The following is a 25,660-nucleotide window of genomic DNA, read 5'->3' as shown; positions in this document are numbered from 1 at the left end:
TAGGGCTGGGATCCCCTGGGATCAGGGCTGGGATTCCCTGGGATGGGGCTGGGATCCCCTGGGAGCGGGCCTGGGATCCCCTGAAGATCAGGGCTGGGATCCCCTGAAGATCGGGGCTGGGATCTCTCCAGGAACTGGTCTCAGATGCCCCCAGAGGCAGAGCTGGGATTCCCCGCAGATCACGGCTGAGATCCCCTGGGATACAGGGCTGGGCTACGCTGCAATCAGGGCTGAGATCCCCCCAGGAGCTGGTCCGGGATTCCCCCTGCGGCAGAGCTGGGATCGCGCAGGATCAGGGCTGGAATCTCCCCAGGATCTCCCCCCCCCCCCCCATCCAGCCGTTGGGCAGGAGAGGGCTCATGGGTGGGCTGAGCTGGGGGTCCAGGGCTGGGCTGAGCAGTGTCCCTGGGGGACAGGGATGGGGACAGGGATGGGGATCCATCCCGCAGCCGAAGGAGGAGGCGGGAGCCGCGGGAGCACCAGCACGGGTGTATTTGGCCGGGCAGGATCCACCTGCCCTCACGATCGCGACGGAGCTGTACAACACCCGGACCCCCCAGCCCACCCCCCAGCCCCCCGCGGGACAGGCACAGCCCCCGGCACAGCGGGGAAACAATATTAACAGCAAAGGCGGGGAGGGGGGGGGCGCGGGGAGCCCCTCAGCCGAAGGGACCCTTGACGTTCTTGGGCTGGAAGAGGGGCTGCTCCAGGGGCACAGCGCCCATGCACTCGGCCGGGCTGCAGTGCCCGGTCTTGCCCGGCTGCCCCGTGGCACCCGGGGGGCCGGGAATGCCGGGGATACCCTGCTGCCCCACCGGGCCGGGGGGGCCCATCTTCCCATAGCCTGGTGGCCCCTGAGGACCTGGAAGAGATGGAAAAAGAGAGAGGGAGGTGGCAGCAAACCCCAGCGTGGAGCTGGTGGCCATGTGGAGGGAGGGGGCTTACCCGGGGGCCCGGGGGGGCCGCTGTCCCCCATCATCCCCACGCCTTTCTCGCCTTTCTCTCCTTTGGCTCCCGGCTCACCTGGAGGAGAGATGGATGAAGAGAGGGGTGAGACCCCGGCACAGCCGTCATGTCCCAGCGCTCGGGATCACCGGGAATTCCCCGGGAAGCAGCACCTACCCCGCATGCCCGGCACGCCCTGCCGCCCCTCTCTGCCGATCTGCCCCGGCATCCCCGGGGAGCCGGGGGGTCCCGGCCGGCCGGGCAGCCCGTCCTTCCCCGGGGGACCGGGTCTCCCTGGGGATGCCACCATCTCCACCGGGAAGTGCAGGCGGGAGGTGTAGTACGCCATCCGCTCTGCGGGGACACGCGGCCGCGTTCAGCACCGGCGGGGAGCTGGCGATGCCGGCGTCGGACCGGCCCTCACCCCCCCCCGCCCCGCCGACCCCCCCGCCCCGCCGCTACCGTCAAACATCTTGCTCAGCTCCTGCCGGATGAACCTCTTGATCTCATCGTAATTCACCAGGTCGCCCTGTGAGGGGGGGGGGAGGACACATGAGGAGACTTTGCCGCCCAGCCCTGCGTGGGGATGGGGTCGCGTTGCACCGTCCCCCCTCCTCACCATCATCCCCGGGGGTCCCGGCAGCCCGGGGCTGCCCGCAGGTCCTGGTGAGCCGGGGGGGCCCCTCTCCCCCGTGGGCCCCTGTGGCCCCACCAGGCCCATAGAGCCACTCTTCCCCGGCCCCCCGGGCATCCCGGCTCTGCCCTTCTCTCCGGGGTAGCCCCTCTCGCCGGGGGAACCAGCTTCACCCTGTGGGGACACAGAGAAGTGGGGCTCAGCCCCGGCACCCCCAGCCCAGAGCAGGGATATGGGAGGGGGCTCGCAGTGGGGACACGGCCGGGCCCCCCCCTCACCTTCTGGCCAGCTGGTCCCGCGATACCAGGTTTTCCTGGGGGTCCCTGGGGAGAAACAGAGGAGCAGGGTGGCAGTGATGTCCCCAGTGTGAGCCCCCTGGGGACACCGTGGCCAGGCTGGGAGGACGCCGTGGTCCAGCTCCGGGTCTTGCTGCTCCTACCTCTTTACCAACGGGTCCATCGGGTCCCTGCTCCCCCTGCGAAATCGAAGTGGGGTGATGTGAGATGGTGAGGGGCTCAGTGCTGTGCTCCATGTCCCCACTGCACCGGGCTCCAGGGGTCTGTGCCACCCCTCATTCCTTCCCCTGGACTCACCGGCGATCCTGGGTGTCCGGGAGGTCCCGGCTGTCCTGGCATCCCTGGCAGACCTCGCTCCCCTGCTGAGCCCCGCTCACCCTTCAGCCCCTGCGGGGAGGCAGGAGGAGGGAGCCAGGAGAGTTGGAGAGAGCACAGGGTGGGGACAGTGACCCCCAAACACACCCTGCGAGGCACACCCGCAGCCCGCGCTGAGGGCTGGGATGGGGCAGGGTCCTGCCCCAGGCACTACTCACCACTCCAGCCAGGCCAGCAGGACCCGGCTGCCCCGGGCTGCCTGGGGGGCCCTGGGGGGCAGAGAGAGGTGGGGATCAGCTGGGGGGGCCGTGGTGATGCCCCTACTCCCTGCGCTGGAGGGAGGCTCCACTCTGCCCCCTGCCATAGGCACCATGGGGGGACAGGTCCAACTTACAACGAGCCCTGGGGGTCCCTGGCGGCCTTGGGGTCCCATGGGTCCAGGGTCACCCTGGGGAAGGCAGCGTGATGAGAGGTGACATGGGGACCACCCGGCTTGGGGGTGCTGTGCCCACACACCCCCTCACTCACCTCTGCTCCTGGCCGGCCTGTGATCCCTGGGGGGCCAGGTTTGCCACAGTCACCCTAAAAGGAGGAAGGGACATGGTGGGCAGTGTGTGGAGACCCTGGCCCAGGACCAAGGCTCCTGGGGCTGTCACCATCAAGTGTCCCCCAGTGCCACCATCGCTCACCTTTGGTCCCGGCAGACCCGGGTGCCCCGTCTTCCCCTTGAAGCCCTGGAGGGAGAAAAGAGCTGGGTGGGGATCCCAGACAGAGGTGCCAGGGACCCACACCCACCCCCTCAGGCTCAGTGTCCCCTGGAGCATGTGGGGGGACAGTCCAGGCTCAGGGGACACCTGGTGCTGCAGGGACATGCCAGGCACTGAGCACTGGGAAGGGGTGACAAGAAATACTGTCACTCACTGGAGGACCCATCATTCCTGGTGGTCCAGGGGGGCCAGGGTCACCCTGGGAAGAAAGAGAGAGGGGTTGTGGGTGTTCTGGGGAGGCTGCAGGGTGTCTGTCTCCCCTGACAGCACCTGGAAGAGCCCCGGAGCCTCACCCGCAGCCCTGGCTTGCCATCCTTGCCATCCAGTCCTTCCAAGCCAGCAGGACCCTGCAGGGACAAGGAGAGGGTGTCAGAGGGTGGTTTGCACTGAGATGCTCTAAGGGTCCCTGAGGGACTTGCTCTGGGCACCCCAGGCCACAGGAACAGGTCCCTGGGGAGCAGGCTCCAGCCAGCAGCACTCCCCAGGAGCACCCTGACACTGGTGATCCTGTCGCCTCTGTCCCCAGGGGTGGCATGGTGGAGGGGGTCTTACCTGGATGCCAGGGGGTCCAGGTGGTCCAGGGGGCCCTGGCATCCCCGTGGGGCCACGCATGCCCTCACTGCCCTGCAAGAGCCACAGGAAGTCACGGGAGCAGCTGGGGCTGTGTCACCCCTTGGTCATCCCACAGGGCAGGGACCAAACCTGGCCACCAGCCCAAGGGGACCTGTGGTGCCACCATTCAGGCACGTCCTGCGGTCACTCACCTTCTCAGCCATGGGCCCGGGTGGCCCAGCAGGACCGACCTTCCCTGGGAAGCCAGGTGGTCCCTAAAGAAAAGAGGGGTGTTAAGTGAGGGGGGGCATCGTGGTGGGAAAGCCCAACCCCACACAACCCACCATCTCCAAAATCTTTTTAAGAGGGTTTGCTGTAGAGCTGCTCTCCACGCACGGTCCCATGGGACACCCCTGTGTCCCCCTGGGAGAAACCCCCATCCCCAGCCCTGTGGGGACACGGGGACGCACAGGCGGGGTTGAGCAACATCTCCTGGAGACACCCTGCCGTGCCGGAGCGCTGCTCCCTGCAGCCCCGGCAGGAGGCACTCACCGGCGGCCCCGGGAAGCCGGGCTGGCCCTGGAAACCCTGCGGAGAGACAAGAGCTGAGCCAGACCCCGACAGCCGCATCCTGCCCAGTGGGGGTCCCGGGGATCCCTGTCCCCCTGGGGACACTCACCTGATCCCCCTTCTCGCCGGCGCTGCCTGGGAGCCCTCGCTCACCCCTTGGTCCCTGTGGACAGAGGGATTGAGGTGGGTGGGGAGCACCTCACTCCACCCTCAGCCACCCCAGCTGCTTCTCCACAGCCCCCCGGGAACCAAGGTGGGGGGGGCGGGGTGGGCACCTACCACTGGCCCTGTGGGACCGGGGGGGCCGTCCAGGCCAGGGGGTCCCTGGGAAGGTGAGGAACAGGGTTAGATGGATGTGGCTAGAAGGACCTCAGCCCCAGTGCCTGTGGCAAGGGGGAAAACTGGGAGACCCCCCAGCCCCTCTGCCCCTGCAGCCCAGCCCTGAGGGACTCACCAGTTCCCCCTTCTCCCCGGGGGGGCCCACGTAGCCTCGATCACCTTTCATGCCCTGGGGAAGGAAGGAGATGAAGGTCCCGTGCAGGACAGGGGACCAGCCAGGACATGGGACATGGATGGGAGATGAGGGGACAGATGGGCCGTGGAGCCCCAGCAATATGGGGGGGGCCCAGAAAGCACCAGGGAGGGACGTGGGGACACCTGAGGTGATGGGGGGCTGGCATGTGCTGCCTGGCTCCCCACAGTACTCACAGGAAGGCCGGGGGGGCCGGTTGCACCGGGGTATCCGGGCTGCCCTGGAGGACCCTGTGCAGGAGGAGGGTGCTGAGCCACCTGCAGTGCCCCAGCCAGGTGCCCAAAGCCCATGGGTCACCAGTGTCCCCCTCTTCCCCTCCTCCCACACCACTCACCGGCTCCCCTTTGGCTCCAGCAAGTCCAGTGGGGCCACGTTCCCCCTGAAGACCCTTCAAGAGGAGAGAGGAGCTGCAGGGAGTGTCCTTCCTCCCCTGCCTGGGGCTGTGCCCACCCGGCACCACAGCTGGGCAGAGTGTGGGGACCAAGGACCCTGCACAGCCCCTGGGGTCTGTGATCACCAGCCCGGGCTGGTCCCAGCCTGCCTGGCACCTCCAAGCACCAGGGAGGAACTCCCAGCCCAGTTATGGTCACACCAACACAGGTCACTGCCGCCTGTGTCCCCAACACTGCAGCCTGGGGGCTGTGAAAAGTTGAATCCTGGGGGCTTTGCATGGGGTGCCCAGCTCCTGGCACCCCGGCCCCTGCCCAGGACACACTTCAGGCCAGCCAGGTGACACGTGTGACAGCCAGGAGCCCCAGGGCTCCACGTCACAGGACCCCTGGGGCAGGTTAGTGGGGTGATGTGGTGCTGAGGCTGGACAGGACACGCTGGCACACTGCAGAGCAACGTCCCACACAGACCCACACAGACCGTGGTGTTATGGTGACATTAGTGGACAAGGGGACAGGAACAGGACACAGCTGACACGGGAGAGCAGGGTCCTCCAAGAGCCACCAGCGCAGCCCCACTGCCTTGTGCCAGAAGGGAGCTTGGGTGGGAGCAGGAGGATGAAGATGAGGATGAAGATGAGGATGGAGATGAGGATGGAGATGAGGATGGAGACCAGCTGACCCCAGAGGAGCTGGGGACCAGGGAGGCAGGAGGATGAGCCCAGGCTGCACAGGGGGTCCATCCTGACCCCCATGAGGGGAGTTCGGAGGGGCAGCTGAGGAAGGGGCAGCAGCAGGTGCCATCTGGAGCACCCAACACACCCCACAGGAGCTGTGACGAGCCATGGGCACCAGGTCCCTGGCACACAGTGGCTGAGCTGAGCCAGCCCAGGGGCTGCAGCCACCCTGAGTCCCACAGTGAAGGACCCCAACAACTGGGCCCTGGCACCAGCTGCACCGAGGCTGCCAAGCAGCAGCTCCAGGTCCCTGAGCTCGGGAAGAGCATTCCTGAGCCTCCAGATCCTGGGTCCACCGAGACCCCCTGCATGGGGATGGATGAGGTGGAAATGGGATGATGGAGATGGGGTGGGATGGGGGGCAGCTGGGCTGTGGCTGCTCCCAGGGGGGACGGGGACAGGGGACACAGCCAAACCAAGCGGCAGCAGCAGAGGGCACAGAGGGGAGCCGTGCTGGGTCCTTACGGGCAGTCCGGGTGTGCCAGGCGTTCCAGGAAAGCCTGGGGGGCCCTGAGGGGAGAAACAGGGAGATCACAGCCTGGAAATGGCAGCTGGGAGCCCGGGCTGAGCCCGTGGGGCAGCGCAGGGTGGTCGGGCACAGGCTGGCTCAGCCTCTGCATCCCACCAAGCCGGACTCCTGCTCCATCTCTGGGCTGGCAGCGCCTTCCCCTCCATCTCCAGATCCAGACTCTCCAGGATTGAGCCGTGCCAGGCTCCACCTCACCATGGGCCTGGCCCTCTGCCCATCACCCTGGCCTCGGGGCAGGGCGCCAGGCCCCCTTGGCGACTTGCAGTGGGGGGCTCCAAGCCCCCCAGAACCATGACATGATGCCCGCTCAGCCCCCTACCCTGGGCAGGGCTACTTACAATGGGCCCGGGTGGTCCCGGGGGTCCCCGCAGTCCTGGAGAGCCCTGGGGAGAGATGGCTGTGTCAGGTGTCACCACGGCAGAGGGACAGGAGCCTGGTTCTGCTCTAGCTTCAAGGGGCTCCGAGGGAGCAGCCATAGCCCCCACAGATGCCAGGAAGGGCTGGGATGGGGGGCAGAGGAGCAGGGAGCACCCACCTGCTCGCCCCTGTCACCAGGGATGCCCGGGGCGCCCGGCAGCCCGGGATGTCCCGCGCAGTCTGGGTCAGGGTTGTCACCCTGCAGGGAGTGGGGACATGTCAGGCACCAGGGCTGGCTCTGCCCATGGCCAAGCCCCACCAAAGCAACCCCTGCTCCCCAAAGCTCCAGTTGGTCCTGCTCCAGCAGGGACCGTTCCTGCAGCACCCTGGGGACCGGGGAGGCAGCTCAGCCCCAGGGCTGGGGGAAGGGGCTGGGCAGCACAGCTCACTCACCCGAGCCTCCTCCGCTCTTGGGAACTGGGCAAAGCACTGGAAGAAAACCCAGGAGTCACCCAGGGATGCCCTGCAGGGATGCAGCAGAGGAACTGCGTGGCATGAAGCCCAGCATCCTGCAGCCCTCGGGTGCTCAGCACCCCTGCTCCAGCCTGCACTGCTCCCTGATCAGGATAAACCTGTCACCCCTCCCTGGGGACCCCATCAGGGCAGGTGGGAGCTGTGGGTGGGAGCCCACAGTGTGCCCAGAGCACTCCCAGTCCTGCAAGCCCAGGATGTTGGGAGCATCTCTGCCCCTCACCCCAAGACCTGCCAGGACCAGGGGCTTTTGGGCACCAGGATTCCCACCCAGAGGTGGGCAAATACTCACCTGGGCACAGGCCTCATTTCCAGGGGCACCTGGCATGCCCCCATTCCCTTTCTCCCCCTCAGTGCTGCTGGGTGCTGTGAAGGCTGCCTGCAGCTGCGTGCAGTCCCCGCAGAGGGTCTGGCAGGAGGCAGGGGGGAGTCAGGGGTACCCCGAGGGAATTGGGGTCCCCTGGGTATGACCCACAGTGGGAAGGTGCCCCATGCCCACATTCTCACCTTCAGCACCTCGATGTTCCTCTCGGCCATGACAGCCAGTGGCCCCTGGAAGAGACACAGGAGGGAAGGGGACAGTCCCCGTGCCCAGAGGAGCAGGATGGGTGGCCATGGAGTTGCTGCCATGGGCACAGCCACTACCTACCAGGTCTCCAGCTGGTCCGGGCAGGCCAGGTAAGCCGTTGTGTCCTGGCATCCCCTAAAGCCAAGGAGAGAGATGGAATATGCAAACCCTGCACTAAAAGCTGGGATTGATCAGTCTCAGGTCACCCATCTGCCAGCGCTCACCTGGCGGCCTGGGGCACCGGGGGGGCCGGGGGGGCCAGGAGCTCCAGGGGGACCCTGAAACACCCCAAAACACAAATAAAGAGAGGTGGGGGGTGAGGCAGTAGAGGGCAGGGGGCTGGTGGGTGCAGGGTGGAGGGGGCAGCACCCACCTGTGGGCCTGGCTGTGGCTGCCAGGACATCCCAGTCCACAGTCCTGGGGCTCCCTGAGGATGAGAGTGGGAGGAAGAGCATTCAGGGGCAGGGGGGGCAGGTGGAGCTGGAGGTGCCCGAGGGGCCTTGAGGTGCTTACCGGCATCCCAGCATAGTTGGGGTCCTGGCGGGGGCTGGGTGGGCACAGGCACTCCCCAGGGTCTCCCTGTGGAGAGAGGAGGTGAGGACAAGGTGGGGGGCAGGGAGGTGGGCAGGGGGTACAGATCGACCCCAACTCACTTTCTCTCCCCGGGCGCCCTTTTCCCCCTGCAAGGAGAAAAAGCCAGAGATGAGCATTAACAGGCATCCCCTGCCCACCCCGCCCCGTGCCCCCCTCCCAAGGTCTCCCCACACACCCCCTACATACCGGCTGCCCACTGGACCCGGGGTGCCCCTGCTGCCCTTCAGGGCCCTGGGAGGAAGAGGAGGGTGAGGAAGCTTAGACCCTGGCACAGGGTTTGTTGCTAGTGTTGAGGGGCCAGGGACAGGTGGTGACACCCATCCTGCAGGGCAGGACTTACTGGTGGCCCCGTGACACTGGTCCCTGGTGGCCCAGGGGGTCCAACAGCACCTTTGGGTCCTGGAGATCCCTGCAGAGGAAGGACAGCAGGAGTGTGGGGGGGCAGGGTGGGGAGGGAGGGCTGGGGGACACTCCCTTACCTTAGCACCTTTCTCTGCTGCCATCCCTGGGGGTCCCTGGGGTCCAGGGGGGCCCTGGGGACAGGAGAGAGTGTTAGCTCCACCTGGAAGTCCCAGCCAGCTACTGTGCCTACCCAGAGAGCTGTGGTGACACCATTGTCCCCAGGGATGGCGTGGGCAGGACCCCACTGCCACCACCTGCACCAGGGGACTGATGCTGCAGGGGAACAATCCCCCCCCACTTGCAAGAATCGGGGGGGCTGAGCCCACCTCCCAGGGCTGGGCAGCCCAGAACCCTACTTACAGGTATCCCGGGGGGTCCGGTGCTCCCAGGCTCTCCCTGGGGAAAACCAGAGTGTGTGAGAACTGGCAGAGCCACTAGCCTGGCATGACATGACATGGGCACCCCACACACCCACCTGTGGTCCCGGCTGGCCGATCCCCCGTGGTCCCGGCTCACCCTAAGGACACAGAGGGGCAGTGAGCAGCCCCAGGAACCCCCCCCATGCCAACCCCCCAATTCCCAGCCCCCCACAGCCCTGCTCACCTGCAGCCCCTTCAGCCCAGCAGGGCCCTGCACCCCTGGCAGTCCTGGCTTCCCCTGAAACACACCAGGCTCAGCCCCCAGGGCACGGTGCCCACGGGCACCTGGCTGGGGAGGGGGCACTCACGGGTCTGCCTGGCTGGCCGATGCCTGGGGGGCCCTGGTCCCCTTTGGCCCCAGGTTTCCCTGGGATGCCGACCACACCTGAGAAGTCTCCGTGCGGAGCAGGAACGGGCTCACAGGCGTCTCCCTGCAGAGGAGGGAGCACGGGAGGGGAGGTGGGGATGGGTGACACCACAGTGACAGGATGCAAGTCCCCACACGAGGGTGGGGGTCTCACCTTCTCGCCTTTGGGACCAGCTGGACCCCTGGTGCCAGGCTCCCCCGACAGCCCCGGGACCCCAGCCATGCCTGGGACCCCCGGGTCCCCAGGGCTGCCTGCGTCCCCCTGGCAAAGAGAGGGGACAAGGGTGACATAGGGCAGGGGGACACATGGCACTGCCCCAGCCTCACAGCCTGGGGGGTTCACAGCCCCTCTGCCCCCCCCAGCCCTGCCAGAGCTCCCCCCTCAGCTTCTCTCACCTTTTGTCCCTTCTGGCCAGAATCACCAGGTCTGCCCTGGGGAAAAGGAGGAAGGGGTCAGGCCAAAGCACCCCCAAAATGGGCACCCGTGAGCATGGGGTGCACTCACCGCCCTGCCCGGGGGGCCTCCCGGGCCCCTCTCCCCCGGTGGTCCCGGCACAGCCAGCACTGTCACTGCTCCCTCAAGAGCCTGGGGGGCTGCAGGGCACTGCCCACACGACTCGCCCTGCAGGGGGGACATCCCAGTGGCTTTGGGGACCAAAGCACTGCAAGGGGTGGGCTTGCAGCCCCACCCCTCCAGCTCTCCCCATCTCAGGGCTGTCCCATGAAATGAATTGCACGGGTCTCAGCTGGGGAGGTTTCATGGATGGGGGAGGTTTCATGGATGGAGGAGGGAATAGGGTCCTGGGGGGATCCCCATCTCACCTTCTCTCCTTTGAGCCCCTGCACACCTGGATTACCCTTGTCTCCTGGGACTCCCTGCATGGAGAAGTCACAGCAGAAATAAGACTAAGGCCCCCAGCACCTGGTTCCTGCCCCCCCTGGGCTCCCAGCACCCACCCTGACGCCCCTCACCCCCACTCACCGGTCTGCCCATGGGTCCCTCCTGGCCACCATCCCCCTGCAACACATGGGTCAGGATCAGGCCCAAGGGAGCTGAGGCTGCCCCCACCCCATGGGGTGATGCAGCCATTGCTGCTCCCTCGGGGGGTGCAGAAAGGGGGGGTTGTGGGAGTTTGGGGCCACTCACCTTCTCACCTTTGATGCCGGCCAGCGAGGGGAGCCCTGCATTGCCCTGAACACCCCGGGGGGATTACACACCCAGTTAGCCCCTCCAGCCCAGGAGAGGGCGACTCAGCCCCTCCAGCACAGGAGAGGGGGGGCTCAACCCCGCATACTCACCGGCAACCCCGGCTCACCCTGGAGCCCCTCGGTGGGACCCCGCAGCAGTGCAGCAAGGACGTGGGGGTCACAGGACAGGCAGGAGTCCCCCTGTGAGGGCAGGCAGGGGCAGGGCAGAGCTCAGGGGGGGCTGCGGGGGCTGCCCACCAAGCGGATGTGTGGGATGGAGGGATGGACACTCACCTTTTCCCCTTTCATCCCCTGGATGCCACGATCTCCCTGGGAAGGAAGTGCAGGAGCTGTGCTGGGCACTGCCAGCACGGGATGGATGGTGTTCCCTGTCCCCCCGGCTCTGCTCGGGGACAGGCAAGACCACCCCCCAGCCCTGTGTCACCTACCCTGTCCCCTTTGGGTCCCATGGGACCAGGGGTGTCCTGGAAAGGGGGGGGAAAAAAGAAAGAGGGAGTGTTAGGGAGGCCGAGACAAGAGCCCCCCCGCCAGCCCCCGCGTTCAGACTGACCGAGACCCCGTCCTTGCCGGGCGCTCCCCTCGGTCCTGGCTTGCCGGGCAGCCCGGTGGCACCCAGCATCCCCTCCGAGACGGTGGGACACACCTCGCACGGCTCACCCTGACCACAGGGACAATGAGACACAGCCCTGGGGCGGGGGCGTCCTGGGGATGGCCCCCAGGATACCCCCAGCAGCCCCGAGCCCAGGGGACGGGCACCGTGGTGGAGCCGTACTGGCCAGGGCTGCCGTGCCCGTGGCCATGGCACAGCCCCGCACTGGGGCACCCTGCTGCTGCACCCACCTTCTCTCCTTTCGGCCCCAGGACACCGGGGGGTCCCTGTGGGAGGAAGGCAGAGCACGGGGCTTGCTTCAGGCCAAGGTTTGCCCTGGCAGTGCCCCCCAGCACTCCCCAACCCCTGCCACCACCAAGGCACAGGACAGTCCCAGCCCTGGATGAGGCCGTTGGCTCTTCCAAACCCCTCCATGTGCCTGGGCTTGGATCCCAGCACTGCTCTGGATCCCAGCACCACTCCAGATCCCAGCATCACTCTGGCCAAGCAGCCCTGACCCCAGCCAGGAAACCCATCCCTGACCCCAGGCTTTGGCTCCAGGCTCACAGTACTCACTGGTGTCCCGGGCGTTCCTCCAGGTCCAGGAGCTCCCGAACTGCCCTGAAGCCAGAGATGGGAGAGCCTGAGCCCAGCCAAGGAGAAAGCCATGGCCCTCCTGTCCCCCAAGCCGAGCCATGGGCCACCCAGCTGGGCTTGCCCAGCCAGTAGCACCAGGAGCCAGTGCTGACTCAGCTGTGGTGGATTCGGCTCCAGCCTGGGATCCCCAGCACAACCTGCCACACTGAGCTGCCCTGGGGCAGGACACGGGGCAGCTGGGACCCCTCCTTTCCCCCCAGCTCACCTTTTCTCCCTTTGGACCCGGGAGGCCACCAGGGTTACCCTGAAAGGGAAACAGGGGATAGTGTTAGACCTTCCTGAGCACCCTGTCCAGCCCGCCCCATTGTGGAGCCCTGGAGAACACCTCGCCCATGCCTGCAGTGAAGCCCCCCCATAGCACAGGGGTCCTTACCGGCTTCCCTGGAATGCCAATCCCAGGAGAACCTGGCTTCCCTGGGGGTCCTGGCTCACCAGCCAGCCCCTCAGGTCCCACAAGGCCAGGGTCACCCTGGAAGGCAAGGGAGGGGTTGTCAGTGCCAGCTCTGTTGCTGGGTGCCCCAGCCCCCACCCACTCACCCTCGAGCACCCACATACCTTCTGTCCCTTGGGACCCACCACACAAATCTCTCCAGGCCGGCCCTGCCAGGAGCAGAGCAGGGTGTGAAGGCTCCACACATGCACAGTACAGGGGGGGCTGGTGCCCTGTGCCCCCAGGGATGCCCCCGGGGATGCCCAGGTACCACCTGGCACTACTCACATCTCTCCCTGGGCGCCCCGGCTTCCCCTGCACTCCCCCGTCGCCCTTCTCACCCTTCTGGCCCTGCAGGACAGATGGATGTCACCCATGCTCATCCCCCATGCTGCCCGGGTTAGCACCAGCAGGGTGCTGCCAGCCCGGGACCCGTGGGACAGTTGTCCCTGCTGCAATGCTGGGACCCATGGGTGGGCTGGACCTACCTTCTGCCCATCAGCACCGGCCGGCCCCGGGACCCCCTGCGTGGGAACAGCAGGGGGAAGTGGGTGCCCATGGGTGGGCTCGTGCAGGTGCCCAAGGGTGGGCTGGGACAGGGCTCCCACCCTCCCTCTCACATCGCTGCCCCTTTCATCCCACCCCGACCCTCTGAACCGTCTCCTTGGGGCCGGACCCCCATGCCTGGAGTACCCAGGAGACATGGGGGGGGGGGGCACCACCGGCCCCCCACGCTGCAGCATCACTTACCCCCTCTCCACGCTGCCCCTTCTCGCCCCGCGGCCCCTCGGTGCACTGGGGAGGAGGGAGAGGGTAAGGGGGGGTGGCAGAGCCAGGTGGGGGGTATGCCAAGGGCAGGGGGTGGGGGTCTCACCTGCACAGGACCACCGGGGTGGGAGCGCACACAGTCAGCGCCCTGCAGGAGGAGGGAGGCAGCTCAGGGGCTCTGCTCGAGCTGGGGATCGGGGGGATAGGAACACTGCCCAGGGCAGTGGGACCCCCATGTGCTGGGAACCCCCTCAGGGCAGAGGGTCCCTGCTGGGGACATGGTGGGGACACTCACACGCTCGCCTTTCTCCCCCTTGCTGCCAGCAGTGCCGGGCAGGCCCCGCTCACCCTTCCCACCCTGCAAGGTAAGAGAGATGTGGGTGACAAGATGGGGTATGGGTGTCCCCATGTCCACAGCTGTGCCCGCGGCTCCCAGCCAGGGATGCTCCAGACACAGCTGAGGATCTGCATGACCACATCCCTGTGGAGCTGGGCTCTGCATGTCCTGAGAAGTGCCAAACCTACCTTTGGACCTGGGGGACCAAGTGTGACCTAAGGAGAGAGCAGAGAGTTTTCCTGCAGCGCCCTGAGCCCTGCAAGGGCACCTGGCCTCCAAAGGGCAGCAAGAGAGAGCCCTGTCCCTGCTGCAGTCCCCATCCTCCCATCACCCTGTCCCCACGTGCCACCCATGGGACACATGGGGTCCCAAATATCCACCATCCCCCGCCATCAGCCCCACACCTGCAGCCAGAGGTTGCCATAGGCATGGGGCCACATCTGGAAGGGACCAGAGACCTTCCCCACAGCCAGATGTTGCCAGGCCCCAGGTCACAAGGAGATGGCAGTGACGGCAAGTGGCAGGTGACACCCCCAGGCCAGCACCCCAGTGGCTTCTCCCAGCCCCAACAGATGGGTCGGGGTCCCCCATCTCCTCCCACTGGCACACTCACATTTGCTGAGGCTGTCTGCAGCGAGCAGGGCGGGCACTGGAAGAGAGAGGGATGGAGGCTTGCAGCTCCTCACTGCACCACCCACAGCACCCACTGCCCCTCTCCCCTGGGCACCCCAAACCCACAGGGCTCACCCAGTGGCTTTGTGAATTGACTGCAGGGGACAGGGACAATTGGTGGTGGCGTCCACTTGGTGGCAGCCAGTTAGTGGTGACCAGTTGTCCTATACCTGGGCCAAACCAGCTCCTCCGGCGTTTTCCCATGGGAGTCAGGCCAGGCAGGATGGGGCTGAGTGCAGCGCCCCCCCCCCCCCAGGCTGCCATCCCCCAGCCCCACACCCGACCCCTCAGGTGTCCCAGCAGGGCACCTATCACCTTGCAGGGACATGGAGCAGAGGGTGGGAAGAAAAGCCAAGCAGGGAAAGAAGCCCTGAAGGACCCCAGGCCACGCCTTGAGACCTGGTCTGCAAACCAGGGCTCCCCAGCAGGATTCCACGGCAGGGACACAGCAGCCCTGGGGGGAGGGGGCCGTGCAGGGATGGGACACTGAGCATGCTGGAGATGCTTCCCAGCTCCAGCAGTGCTCCAGAGACGCTCGGAGGGAACAAAGAGGCCCTTGGCCACGGCTGGGATGGCTCCAACAGCAGTGGAGAGTGAAGTGGGGCCTCAATTCCTGCTCGGGGGAGCAGAGCAGCCACTTCTGCAGGCGTCTGCAGCTCTGGCAGCAGCAGCAAGCTCCAAGTGCAGCAGGGAAAGGCCCAGCCTGGGGCGCGGATGGACCCTGGTGTGGCACCAGCACAGGGATGGAGATGCTGAGATTGGTGCAGCTGGGCTGGGATACCCTTTCCCACCTCCCCTCACCTTCTCCCCACGATCGCTCTTTGGGCTGGTCCTCCCTGGAGTCCTCACTGGCTCCTGTGGAGAGAGAAGAGCAGCCATGGGTGATATTTCCCATGCCCCCTGGGTGACCTTGCCTGGGCTACCCCTGGATGACACCCACCAGGGCTGAGCCCCGAGCCGGGGGTGCAGCGGGGCTGCAGGAGCCCTCCCCTCCCTTCCTCCCCGGCTGCTGCCGCCTCCGTCCCTCCCTCCCCTCGTCTGGCGTGGTGGAAAATATGAGCCAGGGCTTTTCCAGGGGCTGAACCAAAGTGGCTGCACGCTCATGAGCGCCCGGCACAGCAATGGAATGCCGCCCACCCCCTGCCGGGAGCATCCCGCGCCGGGAGGCGGGAGCTCACCGTGCCCAGCGGCTCCTCCAGGCAGAAGCAGCGGGTGTAGACGCGGCCCTCAGGCTGCGGGGAGATCTCGATGAGGTTGCTGCTCTGCATCAGCTCCGCTTGCCGACGGGTCTTGGGCACTTCCACAAGGCACTGCCGAGAGATGGGGGGGTTTTGGGGAGGCTGCCAGGCTGAGAGCTGGGAGCCCCAGCCCTCCCTGAGCAGCCAGTGAGATTTGGGAGAGGGATTCATCCTGCACTGTGCCCTGTGCTGGCCATGGGAACAGGCATTGAGAGATGTTGCACAGAATCATTCTGGTTGGGAAAGACCTTTAAGGTCAATGAGTTCAACCATAGAGGGTCTCAGCGCTGGTGAAGAGCTGCCCTGCATCCCTGGCCACCATAAAGAGGAGGTGACCTACAGGGGAGCTCTGGCTAAGAGACCTGCCCTCATCGTGCTGCAGTTTTCCCTCTGGGAAAAACCCTGTCAGAGCAAATCAACGCCGGGGCTCACCTGGGACCAGGGTAGGAGCTCAGGGGACACTCACCCCACTGGCCGAGATCTCACAGCACCCCTCCTGCCTGGCCAGTTCGGCGTCACAGTAGATCTGAGCTTGCTGGATGTCAAACTGCAGCAGGGAAGGGGCAGCAGTTCAGAGAGGGACCCGCACCCCAGGGCAGAGAGCACCCACACCCCACGGGGACTCACCCGGACCGGGGTGCCACGCACGGCATCCAGCCCCAGGAAGGCATTGCCCTCAGGGGCCAGTGCCCGCCGGGCTGCCAGTGGCTTGGAGGAGATGGAGGAGCAGTCCAGGTGGACGGAGACGCCGTGGCTCTGCACGGCCACCACCACCTTGTGCCACCGCCCGTCGAAGAGGGACGCCACCGCCTTCCCCGCGAAGACGGCGCTGACAAACGTGGCCCCCCGCGCCCTGGCCTGGAACTCCAGGCTCTTCTCAGGGCCATGCACAGCCAGGGAGAGCTGGGCAGAGAGGGGACACCATGCTTGGGGACAGCTCCCTGCTGTCCCCTGGCCACCAGCGCGTCCCACCACCCTAGGGCTGTACCTGGGGGTAGCCCTGCCGGTCGGTGACCTGGAAGAGGTACCAGTGCTCCCCGGTGCTGTTCTTCTTCAGCAGCAAAGTGAAGACAAGGGTGAAGGCAGGTGGGAGCCCCCGGGGAAACACCTGCCTGTGGGGATGGGTGTCAAGGGCAGCCAGACCCTTCACCAAGCTCCTGTGCCCTCATTTGCACCAAGGCTGGTGGCAGCACCACCATCAACAGCCCCAAACCCTTGGCACCCACTGACAGCATCACCCCAACACTCCTGTGGGTCCTACTGGGGTCTGTTCCCATGTACTTATCACCACAGTATTGATTTTTGTCCCCAGGCAGCTGGGAAACATGTCCCTGACCCTACAGCCTCCTTGGATGCTCCTGTGCAGGTGTGGGGGGGCAGGGACAGCCGCATTGTCCAGTCCCCACCAGCAGCCTGGTCCCCCCTGGCATGGCTGGGAGCAGGGCAGCCATTCCTCAGTGGGATCATGCCCAGCTCGCCCACAGCCCACTCAACCACTGGAAATATTTGCTCGGGGCTCCACGCCCAGCCTCAGCTCTACCACGCCAGCAATTTTCCAAACCACTACCCTGGAGCAGGACCAAGGCACGGGAAGTAAACTGGACCCAGTGGTCCCCTCTGCTCTGCATTGCGTAGAGATGTCCTTGTGGGCCACCAAAGACCAGGACCAGGGCAGAGAGACACCCATGGGTGCCCACTTGGGACTCACAACCTGGCTGCTGGGGCCAACCCAGAGCTGAGCACTTCCCAGGGCTGGCTCTGGGCTGCCTCAGCCACCCTGCCAAGAGCAACACCAGCCTGGACAATCCGTCGTCTCGAAGCCATCTAAGGACTTGGCTGCCCAGGTCAGGAGCCAAGGATGGATCTCCTTCATCCTTGGTAAGGCCCTGTACCCAGCGCAGCCATGTGCCAGCCCCAGGGTGACGTGGGGACAAGCGGGCTGGAGGAGGCAGGCATTCAAACCACAGCAGCTTCCTTAAGGAACAGCTCCCGAGGATGTGGACCTGCTCCCACCTCACCACGCTGCAGCACCCCTGCCAGCCCCAGCCCCACTGCCAGCATGGCCTCAGGCACAGCTGGGCAGGACTTGCCGGAGATGGTGAAGCTGAGGGGAGGTCTCCACACACCTCCCCCAGCAGACCCCAGGGCAGGTCTCCACACACCTGCCCCAGCAGACCCCCATGGCCCTGGCAGAGCCTGCTCAGAGCTGTGCAGCCTTCGGAGCTCGTCTAGACCCCAGTGAGTGCCTGCCAAGTCGGGGAGAGCAGCCGCGGAGCCGCCGCAGAGCCGCGGTTGTGTAAGGGCTTGGCCACCACCCAGCCCAGCCGCCGCAGCCCGGGATTCACTTTCTAGGAGGGAAGTGGTTTGGGCTGCACCTTTGGCACCTCCATGTCCCCCCCCCACCTAGTGCCACGCAGCTGCCTGGGCTCTCCTTGAATTAAGGGCAAAGCCTAACAAGCTTCACCCGGGTCCCATCCTTAAGGCATCTGGGGATGGTGGCCACCGAGGGCCAGCCGGTAGCCCCTGGCACTCACAGCGTGGGCTGGACCAGCGGCACGGCGCCCAGCCGCAGCACCGCCGGCCCCCTCGGGTTGCGGATCTTCTTGACGGAGGAGATCTTCAGCAGGTCAAACCTCTTCACCAGGTTAAAACCTGCAGGACAGGGTGGAGGTAATGAGACCTGGGCACAGGTGCTGATGGTCTGCAGGCAGGGCGCAGAGCCCGTCCCCAGGGGGTCGGGGCTGTGTGGGGTCCCCCTCGGCAGGGTGAGGGGCTTTCCTTACCTGTTACATTCTCATACTTGTCCCCAACCAGATCTTCATCCCACAGCTGTGGGCACAGCTCCCCTACAAGGCAAATCAACGTGTCACCATGGGGTCACCATGACGTCCCCAGGGTGGCTGGACAAGCAAGGTCAGATCATACAGCCCCACAGAAGTGCTGCTGGGAGCTCAGCCCAGTCCCCCAAGATCACTGGCAGCAACAGCCCAGCATGGAGCCAGCAAATCCAGCTCCCACAGCAGCAAACAGCCCAGTGGCAGGGAAGCAGCAGGTCTGGAAGTGAGGAAGGTGAGCTCAGGGCTGGCCCCCCTGCCCCCACAGCAAGGTGAAATGCTTTTCCCAGTTGCTCAGTGGTTTGCCTCAAAACAGCCCAGCAGCTGGAATCAGCATCAGGAGACTTGGACGAGTGCCGGGGACACCCAAGAAGACAGGATGGCACCCAGAGCTGCCTGCTGGCCTCCTTGTCCCATCCCAGTGACACCCTCCAAGGTGGTGGCCTCAGGGGACAGGCGGGAGGGCAGAGCCACGGAGAGGCTGAGCCGCAGGAAATGCCGCGTCAGTCCCGATCACGGGGATGCTGGTGTTGTTTGCAAATGATATATTATCACTTCAGCAGAATCAATCCACCTCCGCTGGATGATACCAGATGTTGGGAGGCGCGAGATAGAGGAGAAAAACACGGGGGTATTGAAGCAGGAATTTGTTTTGTCTCCGTGCACAAGCCAGCCCTAGAGCAGGGATGGTCCTTGATGATTCACTTGCCTTCTCCTCAGCCCCCAGCCGTTCCCAGGGGGCAGCTCTGGCCTCCATGGCCCCACTGCCCACCAGCACCTTCACCCAAGAGCCTGGCACCACCACGGTGCTTCTCCTCCAGGCTGACCACTCATTCACACAGGGCCAGAAGCAGTGCAGGGGGGTGGCTCTTGTCCCCAGGATCCCCGGCATGGTGGCAGCAGCTGGACCCGGCCCAGCCAGCACATGTCACTGCTGGGAGCCGAGCTCCCTCCTGCCGGTGCTGAGATCACCCGTAGCAGGGCAAGGGGTGGAAGGCGAAGCACAAATCACCCGGAGCACGAGCTGCTTTGAAGCCTCTCCTGGCCCCAGCGCTGTTCCTGAGGGAAAACCTCATCTCCCCCACCTTTGTTCCCCTAACAAAGGGCTGGGAGTCAGGAGGCTGTGCCGTGGGGTACAGTGGGTGCTTGTGCTGGCCGCAGGGTCCCTTGCAAAGCCAAGCAGCCCCCGCCCCCCCCCCTCCAGACAAGCCTCCGCTCCACCCCCGCGAAGACTGATGCAACCACAGCTCTGCTGCCAGCAACTCCTCCCCAGCATCCGCCTGGAGCTCACCCCGAGCCACGGCCGGCCCCGAGCCAGGACCCTTGCACAGCAGCCCCACAGCCAGAGACCCCTCAGCCAGGACCCTCACGGGCTCAGTCATCATTCCCCTGTCCTCAGCTGCTTGGTGACAGCCTTGAGCCTTCCACCGTTGCCTTGCCCAGTGGCCAAATCTCTTCTCACCTCACAGCTGGAGGCCAAAACCCCCTCGGGAGCCGCGCACATCCTCGCTGCTGCCCCGAGCGGTCCTGGCTCACCTACAGAGCAGCACCCGCTCGCTCCCGCCTGGCTCCGGCTGCCGGACGGCGCTGCCTGCGCTGCCAGCTGGCACCAAACGCCCTGCGGCCGGAGCCTGGTCCCTCCCTGTGCTGCGGGGGCGATGGCGGGGTGTCCCCGAGCTGGCTCCCCACGGCAAGGCTCGCTCGGCTCTCCCTGGCGCCCCGCCCGCACGGGATGCTGAGCAAAGCCCTGAAGCCGGCACGGCCGGGGCAATGCAGGGAGCTGATGTCCACAGCTGCTGCTCCCGCCACCAGTGTGCTTCTGGGTGTGCTCCTGGCACGTGGGGAACCGGCACAGCTCATGGTGTCCCTCGGCCACCTCTGCCCCATGATCCTTGAGTCTCAACCAGCTGTTCCCTCCTCTCCCCAGAGACAAGCAGGGAGGGGGCTGCTCCCGTGTCGACCCTCAACTCCTCCTCCCAGTGTCCCTTACCTTCCGCCGGTGGCAGCTCCTTGCCCTCACAAGCACTGACGAACCCTGCAAGCACAAGGGCCCAAAGACCCTTCATGGTGCCCACGGCAGCACTCGGGGCCAAGGCAGCTGCCTGCAAAGGAGAGAGATGGGGCAGCAGCGGGACAGGCACGTGGTGGGCACTGACCCGCGCCCCCGAGACTCGCCTGCACAGGGACACTGCCAGCACAGCCATCAGCAGAGTTGATGCTGACCCACTTGGCCACAGCTCAGACAGGTTTTGGGGGTCAGTGTGGCCCCCATCCACTGCTGGATCCCCCATCTGCTCCAAACCCAGCCCAAACATCCCAGCATTCACAGGTTCAGTCCAACCCCAGCACCCAGATTTACTCCAAACCTGTAGAAACATGGAGGCTGGGATTGCTCCAGAGCAGAGCCGGGTGCCTCCTGCACAGGACCTCCCCGCGAAAGTCTCATTCCCTCCTGTTTTACCTCCCGGTCCCGCGCAGACCCCAGGGGTGGCTCAGGTCCCGTAGGTCACCCCGACCTGGCCTCCCTCCTGCCTGCTTCCTGCCACGAGGCAAGGCAGGGCTGCGGGAGCCGGGCGTCCTGACAGCCCGGACACACTCGGCTCATCGCTGCGAGAGCGGGACGTGCATCCCTGAGCCTCCATCCCCAAGAGCAGAGGTGGGGGACCCCTGTCACCAGCGGGCCGGCCTCTGCCCTGCCTGCACTGAGCTCTCCTGCACCCCCAACTCCCCCCTGCCTGCACCTCTGCTCCTTCTGCACCCACCCCCGCACCCACCCTGCTCCTCCTGCACTCATCCTACTCGCCTTGCTCGCCCCCTGCTCCCCCCGCACCCACCCATGCCCCCACCCTGCTCCCCCTACCCACTCGCCCCGCTTTTCCTACCCTTGCACCCTCCGCACCAGCGGGTCCCCGCGGCCCCGGGACGCCGTTCCCGTCCCGTCCGCCCCGGGGGGTGATTAATTACAATCAATTACAGGGAGTCCCCCTTTCCGCGCCCGCCCGACGGTGCCCGGGGCCAGTGCCGGTAGCGGCGGGGGCTCGGGCCCGGGGCTCACCTGCGCGGAGCTCGGCGGGGCCGGGGCTGCCCGGGGCCGGCGGGGAGGGACGGAGGGAGCGGGCGGTGCCGCGGGTCCGGCCCGTCCGGGGCGGTGGGAGCTCGGCGGGACACCGGGAGCTCGGCCGCACCGCCCCCGCCGCCTTCCCCGCCTCCCTCCGGGGGGGCCCCAGCCGCCCCCCGGCAGTTACCCGCCTTCCGCCCCCCCAACCCGGGGGAGCCCGAGTTGCCGCCCGCCTTGCCTTGCTTTGCCTTCCCCTCCCCGCCCTCCTCCTCCTCCTCCTCCCCCCGGGCCCTCCCCCGGCAGCGCCCTTCCCCGCCCTCGCCCGGGGGCTGGACCCCCGCCCGTTGGAGGGGACTCCCTGCGGGGGGCGAGCGGGGCACCCCTATCCCCTGGCTGCCATCCCTGTGGACCGGCTCTTCCTCCCCCCCAGGGATCAGAGGCGTCCCAGGTGCTGGCATCACTGGCCAGAATAGTTGCTACTACAGGGAGAAGGGTGGCCCTCAGGGATGCTCCTCCACCGGCACGGCACCGAACTAGCACCCGTCCAAGGCTGGAGCAGTCCTGGGCAGACCCTGTGGCACTGGGGCAGCCAGAGCTCACCCTACCATGGAGCTGATGTACGGTCCCCAGTGGCTGGTGGCTTGGGAACAGTCCAGCACAGAACGAGGTGCGTGGGGTCAGAGCCCTGGAACATGATCCCTGCTGCCATCCCTCCCGCTGGCACCTCTGCCGGGGTGGCAGGGCTCCCCCCAGCCCCAAGCAGCAGAGCTGCCACTTTACAGAGCTGAACCAACCTCTCCAGCAGCACCAGGACCTTGCCAGGCCCACTGAGCCCCAGAGGGATCGGGCACCCGTCCCAGCTCCCACCTCCCCTGCACCAGGATGTGCCAGCCCCAGATGCTGCCCCCGGGGGCCTGGCTGTCCTGCTCAGCTCCAGCATCCCGTGTCCACACCAGCCAGGCCACCCTGAGCCTCAGCAGGCAGGGAACAAGAAAGGAACAGGCAGGGAACACGGCCACCCAGTACAGCCACTGACCCACACAAAGTTCGGGTCACCCCAGCATCCCATCCCTGCATCCCGTCTCTTAGTGACACCCATCACAGCACCACCAGGTTCCATGCTCAGCCGCTTTCCTCCCAAATTGTGACAAATCTATTTACACTGAAGCTTCACAAACGTTTGCTGGGGACACATGCATCTCAATAAACGCGCTCTAATTAACAACTGATATTTATTCAGCCCACAGTAAATAAGCTGTCGCGGGCAAACCAAGCGACACTGCCTTTGAAGAGCAGCTCGACTCTGCCACTTATTCAGCCGACAGCCCCCGAGATGTGGTGGCAGAGTGCTCGATTTTCCTGCCAGTTGCCTACTGTAGTGGTAATTAAGGGTAATTAAAGCAAGTGGGTACGAAATACAACGAATCTTTTGTAATTCCTGTTTATCGGACAATGATTCACCCCGAGTTGCTCTTTGTTTGCGGCCACCCAGCAGCAACCAACCCCGCATGTCAGCACAAGTGGGGTTTGTGCATCTTGTGGGTGGGGGGAGCTGGGATGGGTGGGACCTGACCTCACCCCCAGCACCAGGCATGGCCCCACAGCCCATCCCACACCCCAGCCTAGCCCCACAGCCCTGCCCGGCCCCACAACCCACCCCACAGCAGAGCAGGGATGAGGGGCAGCCTTGTTCCTCCCTCTCAAGCTTGCACCAGCATGGCCACCAGGACCCTCAAATTCAAGTGTGAATCTCTTCGGGGGGGTCACATCTATCCCTTTCGCTGCTCTTCCCTTGCCTCTCTTTCCCTCATTTGCCAGGGTGATCCCCCCGCTAGGTTATCCCCAATCCAGCGGCACAAAGAGATCCTGCCAGACTCTGGAGCATGGGAACATTCGTGGCTAAAAACCTCCTCTCCTGCTTCCCAGAGCTGTGCCAGCGCACGGGATCAGTGTCTTAGGGGGGGAAGGAGGCCAGATCCTGCCCCCTCAGCACTCTGCAGAGGGTAGGCGTGGTTTGTCTCCAGCCCGTGCCGGCATCCCTGGGAGCAGTGCCGAGCTGGGGGATGGAAAGCAGGATCCTCTAGCCCCTGCCTACCATCCCAGCAAGGAAAAAGCAGAGGCAACCTGAGCTTCCAAGAAACAGCAGCCACAGCTGCCAAGAAACACGAGCCGGAGCAGAGCTCGGCAGTTTTCAGGCTAGAGACAATTTTCCTCCTACCCCGAGCGTCATGCAGCCGCGGGGTTACCGGGAGGCTCCCCCACCTCCCGTGCTCAGCTCAGCCCCCGCGCTGCCAGCGTGGCCCCCCCAGACCCACCCCCCCAGTGCCGGGGGGCTGAGGTAACGCCAGCCAGACCCAGTCATGGGGCAGGAGGGAATTCCTGTGGCAAGGATTTTGGTGCTTCAGCAATTATTTCCACACCGATTTGGGCACAAATCCTCCGATTCCAGCGTTCGCCGGGAAGGAAAGAGCCCGCGGGGCTTCTTTCCCAGCTCAACAGGGCCCGTTTGTTTCCACGGCACTAGAACAGCAGCTTTGCCTCTTTTGGAGGAAATACTTTGCTGAAGAGGGACTAAAGAAGTGGCTGGGGAGCCCAGCTCCCCGGCCCGCGCAGCCTCAGAGCGGTTTCTCCATCATTTCCGCCCCCCAAACTGAACATTTTTGGCACGGGGGAACGAGGGGGGGGGGAAAGCAGCTTGGCTCGAATGGAAACTGCAGATGGAAAATGGCTCCAGAACTCTCCAACATGCTCAAACCCGCCCTGTCCGTCTCCCCCCCCGTCCCCGAGTCGCTGCCCGGACCCGCAGGTTTGGGGGCTGCCCCCCCGGCCCCCCGTGCTGGGACACGCCACAAGACTGTGCCTCTCGCCCGGGCCCCGCTCCCTCGCCGCATATGGCGTCTCCATGAGTAATAAAAGCTGCTAATTGCCACCAGATGCCCCAGGAAACCCTGACGCTGCCTCTCGTGGCTGCGTTTGGCTGGGAAGGGAGAGGAGCCGGAGCTGTTCCCCCCCCGACTCCTGGGGATCCCAGTGCGTGGCAGCTCCCAGCAACTGGAGCCGGAGGAGGCAGCTTCTATAATTAGCAAAATTAGCAGCCGGGGCAAGGCGGGGGTGCGAGCACACCCGAGGGGAGGACACTGACCTCCACCTACAGCGTTGTCCCCAAAACGCTGCCTAGCCTACCACCCCACACCCTTGGTGGGGCTGCAGAGCCACAGCAGCCCCCACCATGCCAGACCTTGCCCACAGCCCCATCCCTCCTCAGCGTGAGCCGCTGAAGCCCCTCACTCAGGCCCCTCCCCATGCCGTGGCTCCAGCATCTGTTGCACAACTGGAGCTGACACCAGCCCAGCTTCAAAAAAGCCAGGGGCAGGAGGGGGCTGTGCCCAGGAGACCCCATCTCCCCTTTCTGCTTTGTGTGAGGAGGCTCTGATGGCAGGGATGGAAGAATTTGGCCTCTTCCCTCACCTTCTCCAAGGGTTCCCACTTCCATCACTGAGCTGCAGCCCCCAGCCTGCTTCATTCCATGCTCCAAACCTGAACTGGGCAGTGCTGGGATGAACTAGGCTATTCAACTAGCATTTCAGCCTTACCATAACTGCCTATGCCTGCTCCCCCCACCCCCCAGCTCAGCTTTCCCTCTGTCCCTCACCCCAAATGCAGAACCCCCAAACACATGGTCCTTCCTGCAGCACCCCAGAACAGGTCCTTCCTGCACCCCTTTTTGGCTCCCGTGGAGATCCCCCCTCCCATGGACACAGTCACGGCTGATCCCTGGTGAGGGACCTCCCCAGGGAGGATGCTCAGTGTCTCCCAGCCGCGCCGGTGCTGATGGATTTGCTGTGGGCTCCGGCAGCTCCGCGCTCCCGAGGCAGGTTTGGTTAACGAGGCTCCTCTCACGCCTGCCTCATTTCATGCCTCCTCTCGCAATTACGTCTCCGTAGCTCCAGGCCTGAGCTGGCGAGGGCTAATTGATGCTGCAGCAGCTCTGCCCCCAACCCCCAGGGGGTTCAGAGTGCCCGGGACTGAGCACCCTGCACAGCACTGAAACACAGACGAGGAGGAAACCGGTGCCTGGGAAGCCACTGGTCCAAACCGGACAGCATCCTTCGCCTTGAAGGTCTTGGCTGTGCTGGTGTCCCCTGGGAGCAGGGTGTCTCTACCAGCCCCGCGGCTCCCACCAGCTCCATCACAGAATCATCACGGTTGGAAAAGACCTCTAAGATGACTGAGTCCCTGCGGGAAAATCCCCTGCCTGAAATGGGAGTACTGGAGGGTGCTGCCAGCACCCTGTGCTGAGCCCATCCTGGCCAAAACGAGCCCTAGAGGAAGATCTGGTGGCTTCTGTGCCAATGCCAGGGATG

The 25,660-nt window shown here is 65.4% G+C and overlaps 1 protein-coding gene across 1 annotated transcript; it reads right to left on the bottom strand.

Moving 5' to 3' along the window:
- Positions 1 to 498: 498 nt before the first annotated feature.
- On the bottom strand, positions 499 to 21,374 carry COL16A1 (collagen type XVI alpha 1 chain). The gene is made up of 71 exons (XM_051638027.1): positions 21,294 to 21,374; positions 20,229 to 20,340; positions 18,188 to 18,250; positions 17,939 to 18,056; positions 16,393 to 16,516; positions 16,032 to 16,307; positions 15,871 to 15,951; positions 15,345 to 15,476; positions 14,968 to 15,021; positions 14,108 to 14,143; positions 13,683 to 13,709; positions 13,453 to 13,515; positions 13,264 to 13,305; positions 13,140 to 13,184; positions 12,878 to 12,913; positions 12,678 to 12,740; positions 12,515 to 12,559; positions 12,333 to 12,428; positions 12,165 to 12,203; positions 11,879 to 11,923; positions 11,554 to 11,589; positions 11,264 to 11,371; positions 11,142 to 11,177; positions 10,987 to 11,022; positions 10,804 to 10,893; positions 10,652 to 10,696; positions 10,487 to 10,522; positions 10,327 to 10,380; positions 10,010 to 10,126; positions 9,901 to 9,936; positions 9,659 to 9,766; positions 9,446 to 9,568; positions 9,322 to 9,375; positions 9,194 to 9,235; positions 9,079 to 9,114; positions 8,796 to 8,849; positions 8,657 to 8,725; positions 8,503 to 8,547; positions 8,376 to 8,402; positions 8,236 to 8,301; positions 8,096 to 8,149; positions 7,947 to 8,000; positions 7,804 to 7,857; positions 7,662 to 7,706; positions 7,447 to 7,563; positions 7,077 to 7,112; positions 6,802 to 6,882; positions 6,605 to 6,649; positions 6,203 to 6,247; positions 4,946 to 4,999; positions 4,788 to 4,841; positions 4,534 to 4,587; positions 4,359 to 4,403; positions 4,189 to 4,242; positions 4,062 to 4,097; positions 3,722 to 3,784; positions 3,510 to 3,581; positions 3,251 to 3,304; positions 3,112 to 3,156; positions 2,880 to 2,924; positions 2,719 to 2,772; positions 2,585 to 2,638; positions 2,409 to 2,459; positions 2,173 to 2,262; positions 2,019 to 2,054; positions 1,858 to 1,902; positions 1,565 to 1,753; positions 1,408 to 1,474; positions 1,123 to 1,299; positions 946 to 1,023; positions 499 to 862 (listed from the first exon to the last, which is right to left on the bottom strand). The coding sequence occupies exons 2-71, from the start codon at positions 20,302 to 20,304 to the stop codon at positions 660 to 662; spliced, it is 4,830 nt and encodes a 1,609-aa protein (XP_051493987.1). The 5' UTR covers positions 20,305 to 20,340; positions 21,294 to 21,374; the 3' UTR covers positions 499 to 659.
- Between the last annotated feature and the right edge of the window lie 4,286 nt (positions 21,375 to 25,660).

This window comes from Apus apus, chromosome 21 (assembly GCF_020740795.1).
Source record: "Apus apus isolate bApuApu2 chromosome 21, bApuApu2.pri.cur, whole genome shotgun sequence".
NCBI classification, from domain to species: domain Eukaryota; kingdom Metazoa; phylum Chordata; class Aves; order Apodiformes; family Apodidae; genus Apus; species Apus apus.
This window is presented reverse-complemented; position numbering and strand designations above follow the sequence as displayed.

Excerpts from the sequence above, each read along its gene's own strand:
- COL16A1 (XM_051638027.1), bottom strand. The coding sequence starts at position 20,304 with ATGAAGGGTCTTTGGGCCCTTGTGCTTGCAGGGTTCGTCAGTGCTTGT. Across the intron at positions 12,741-12,877 it reads CCGGTGCTGATGGGCAGAAG|GGCCAGAAGGGTGAGAAGGG; the intron begins GTAGGTCCAGCC and ends TCTGTCCTGCAG. Across the intron at positions 4,404-4,533 it reads CCGGGGAGAAGGGGGAACTG|GGACCCCCTGGCCTGGACGG; the intron begins GTGAGTCCCTCA and ends TCACCTTCCCAG.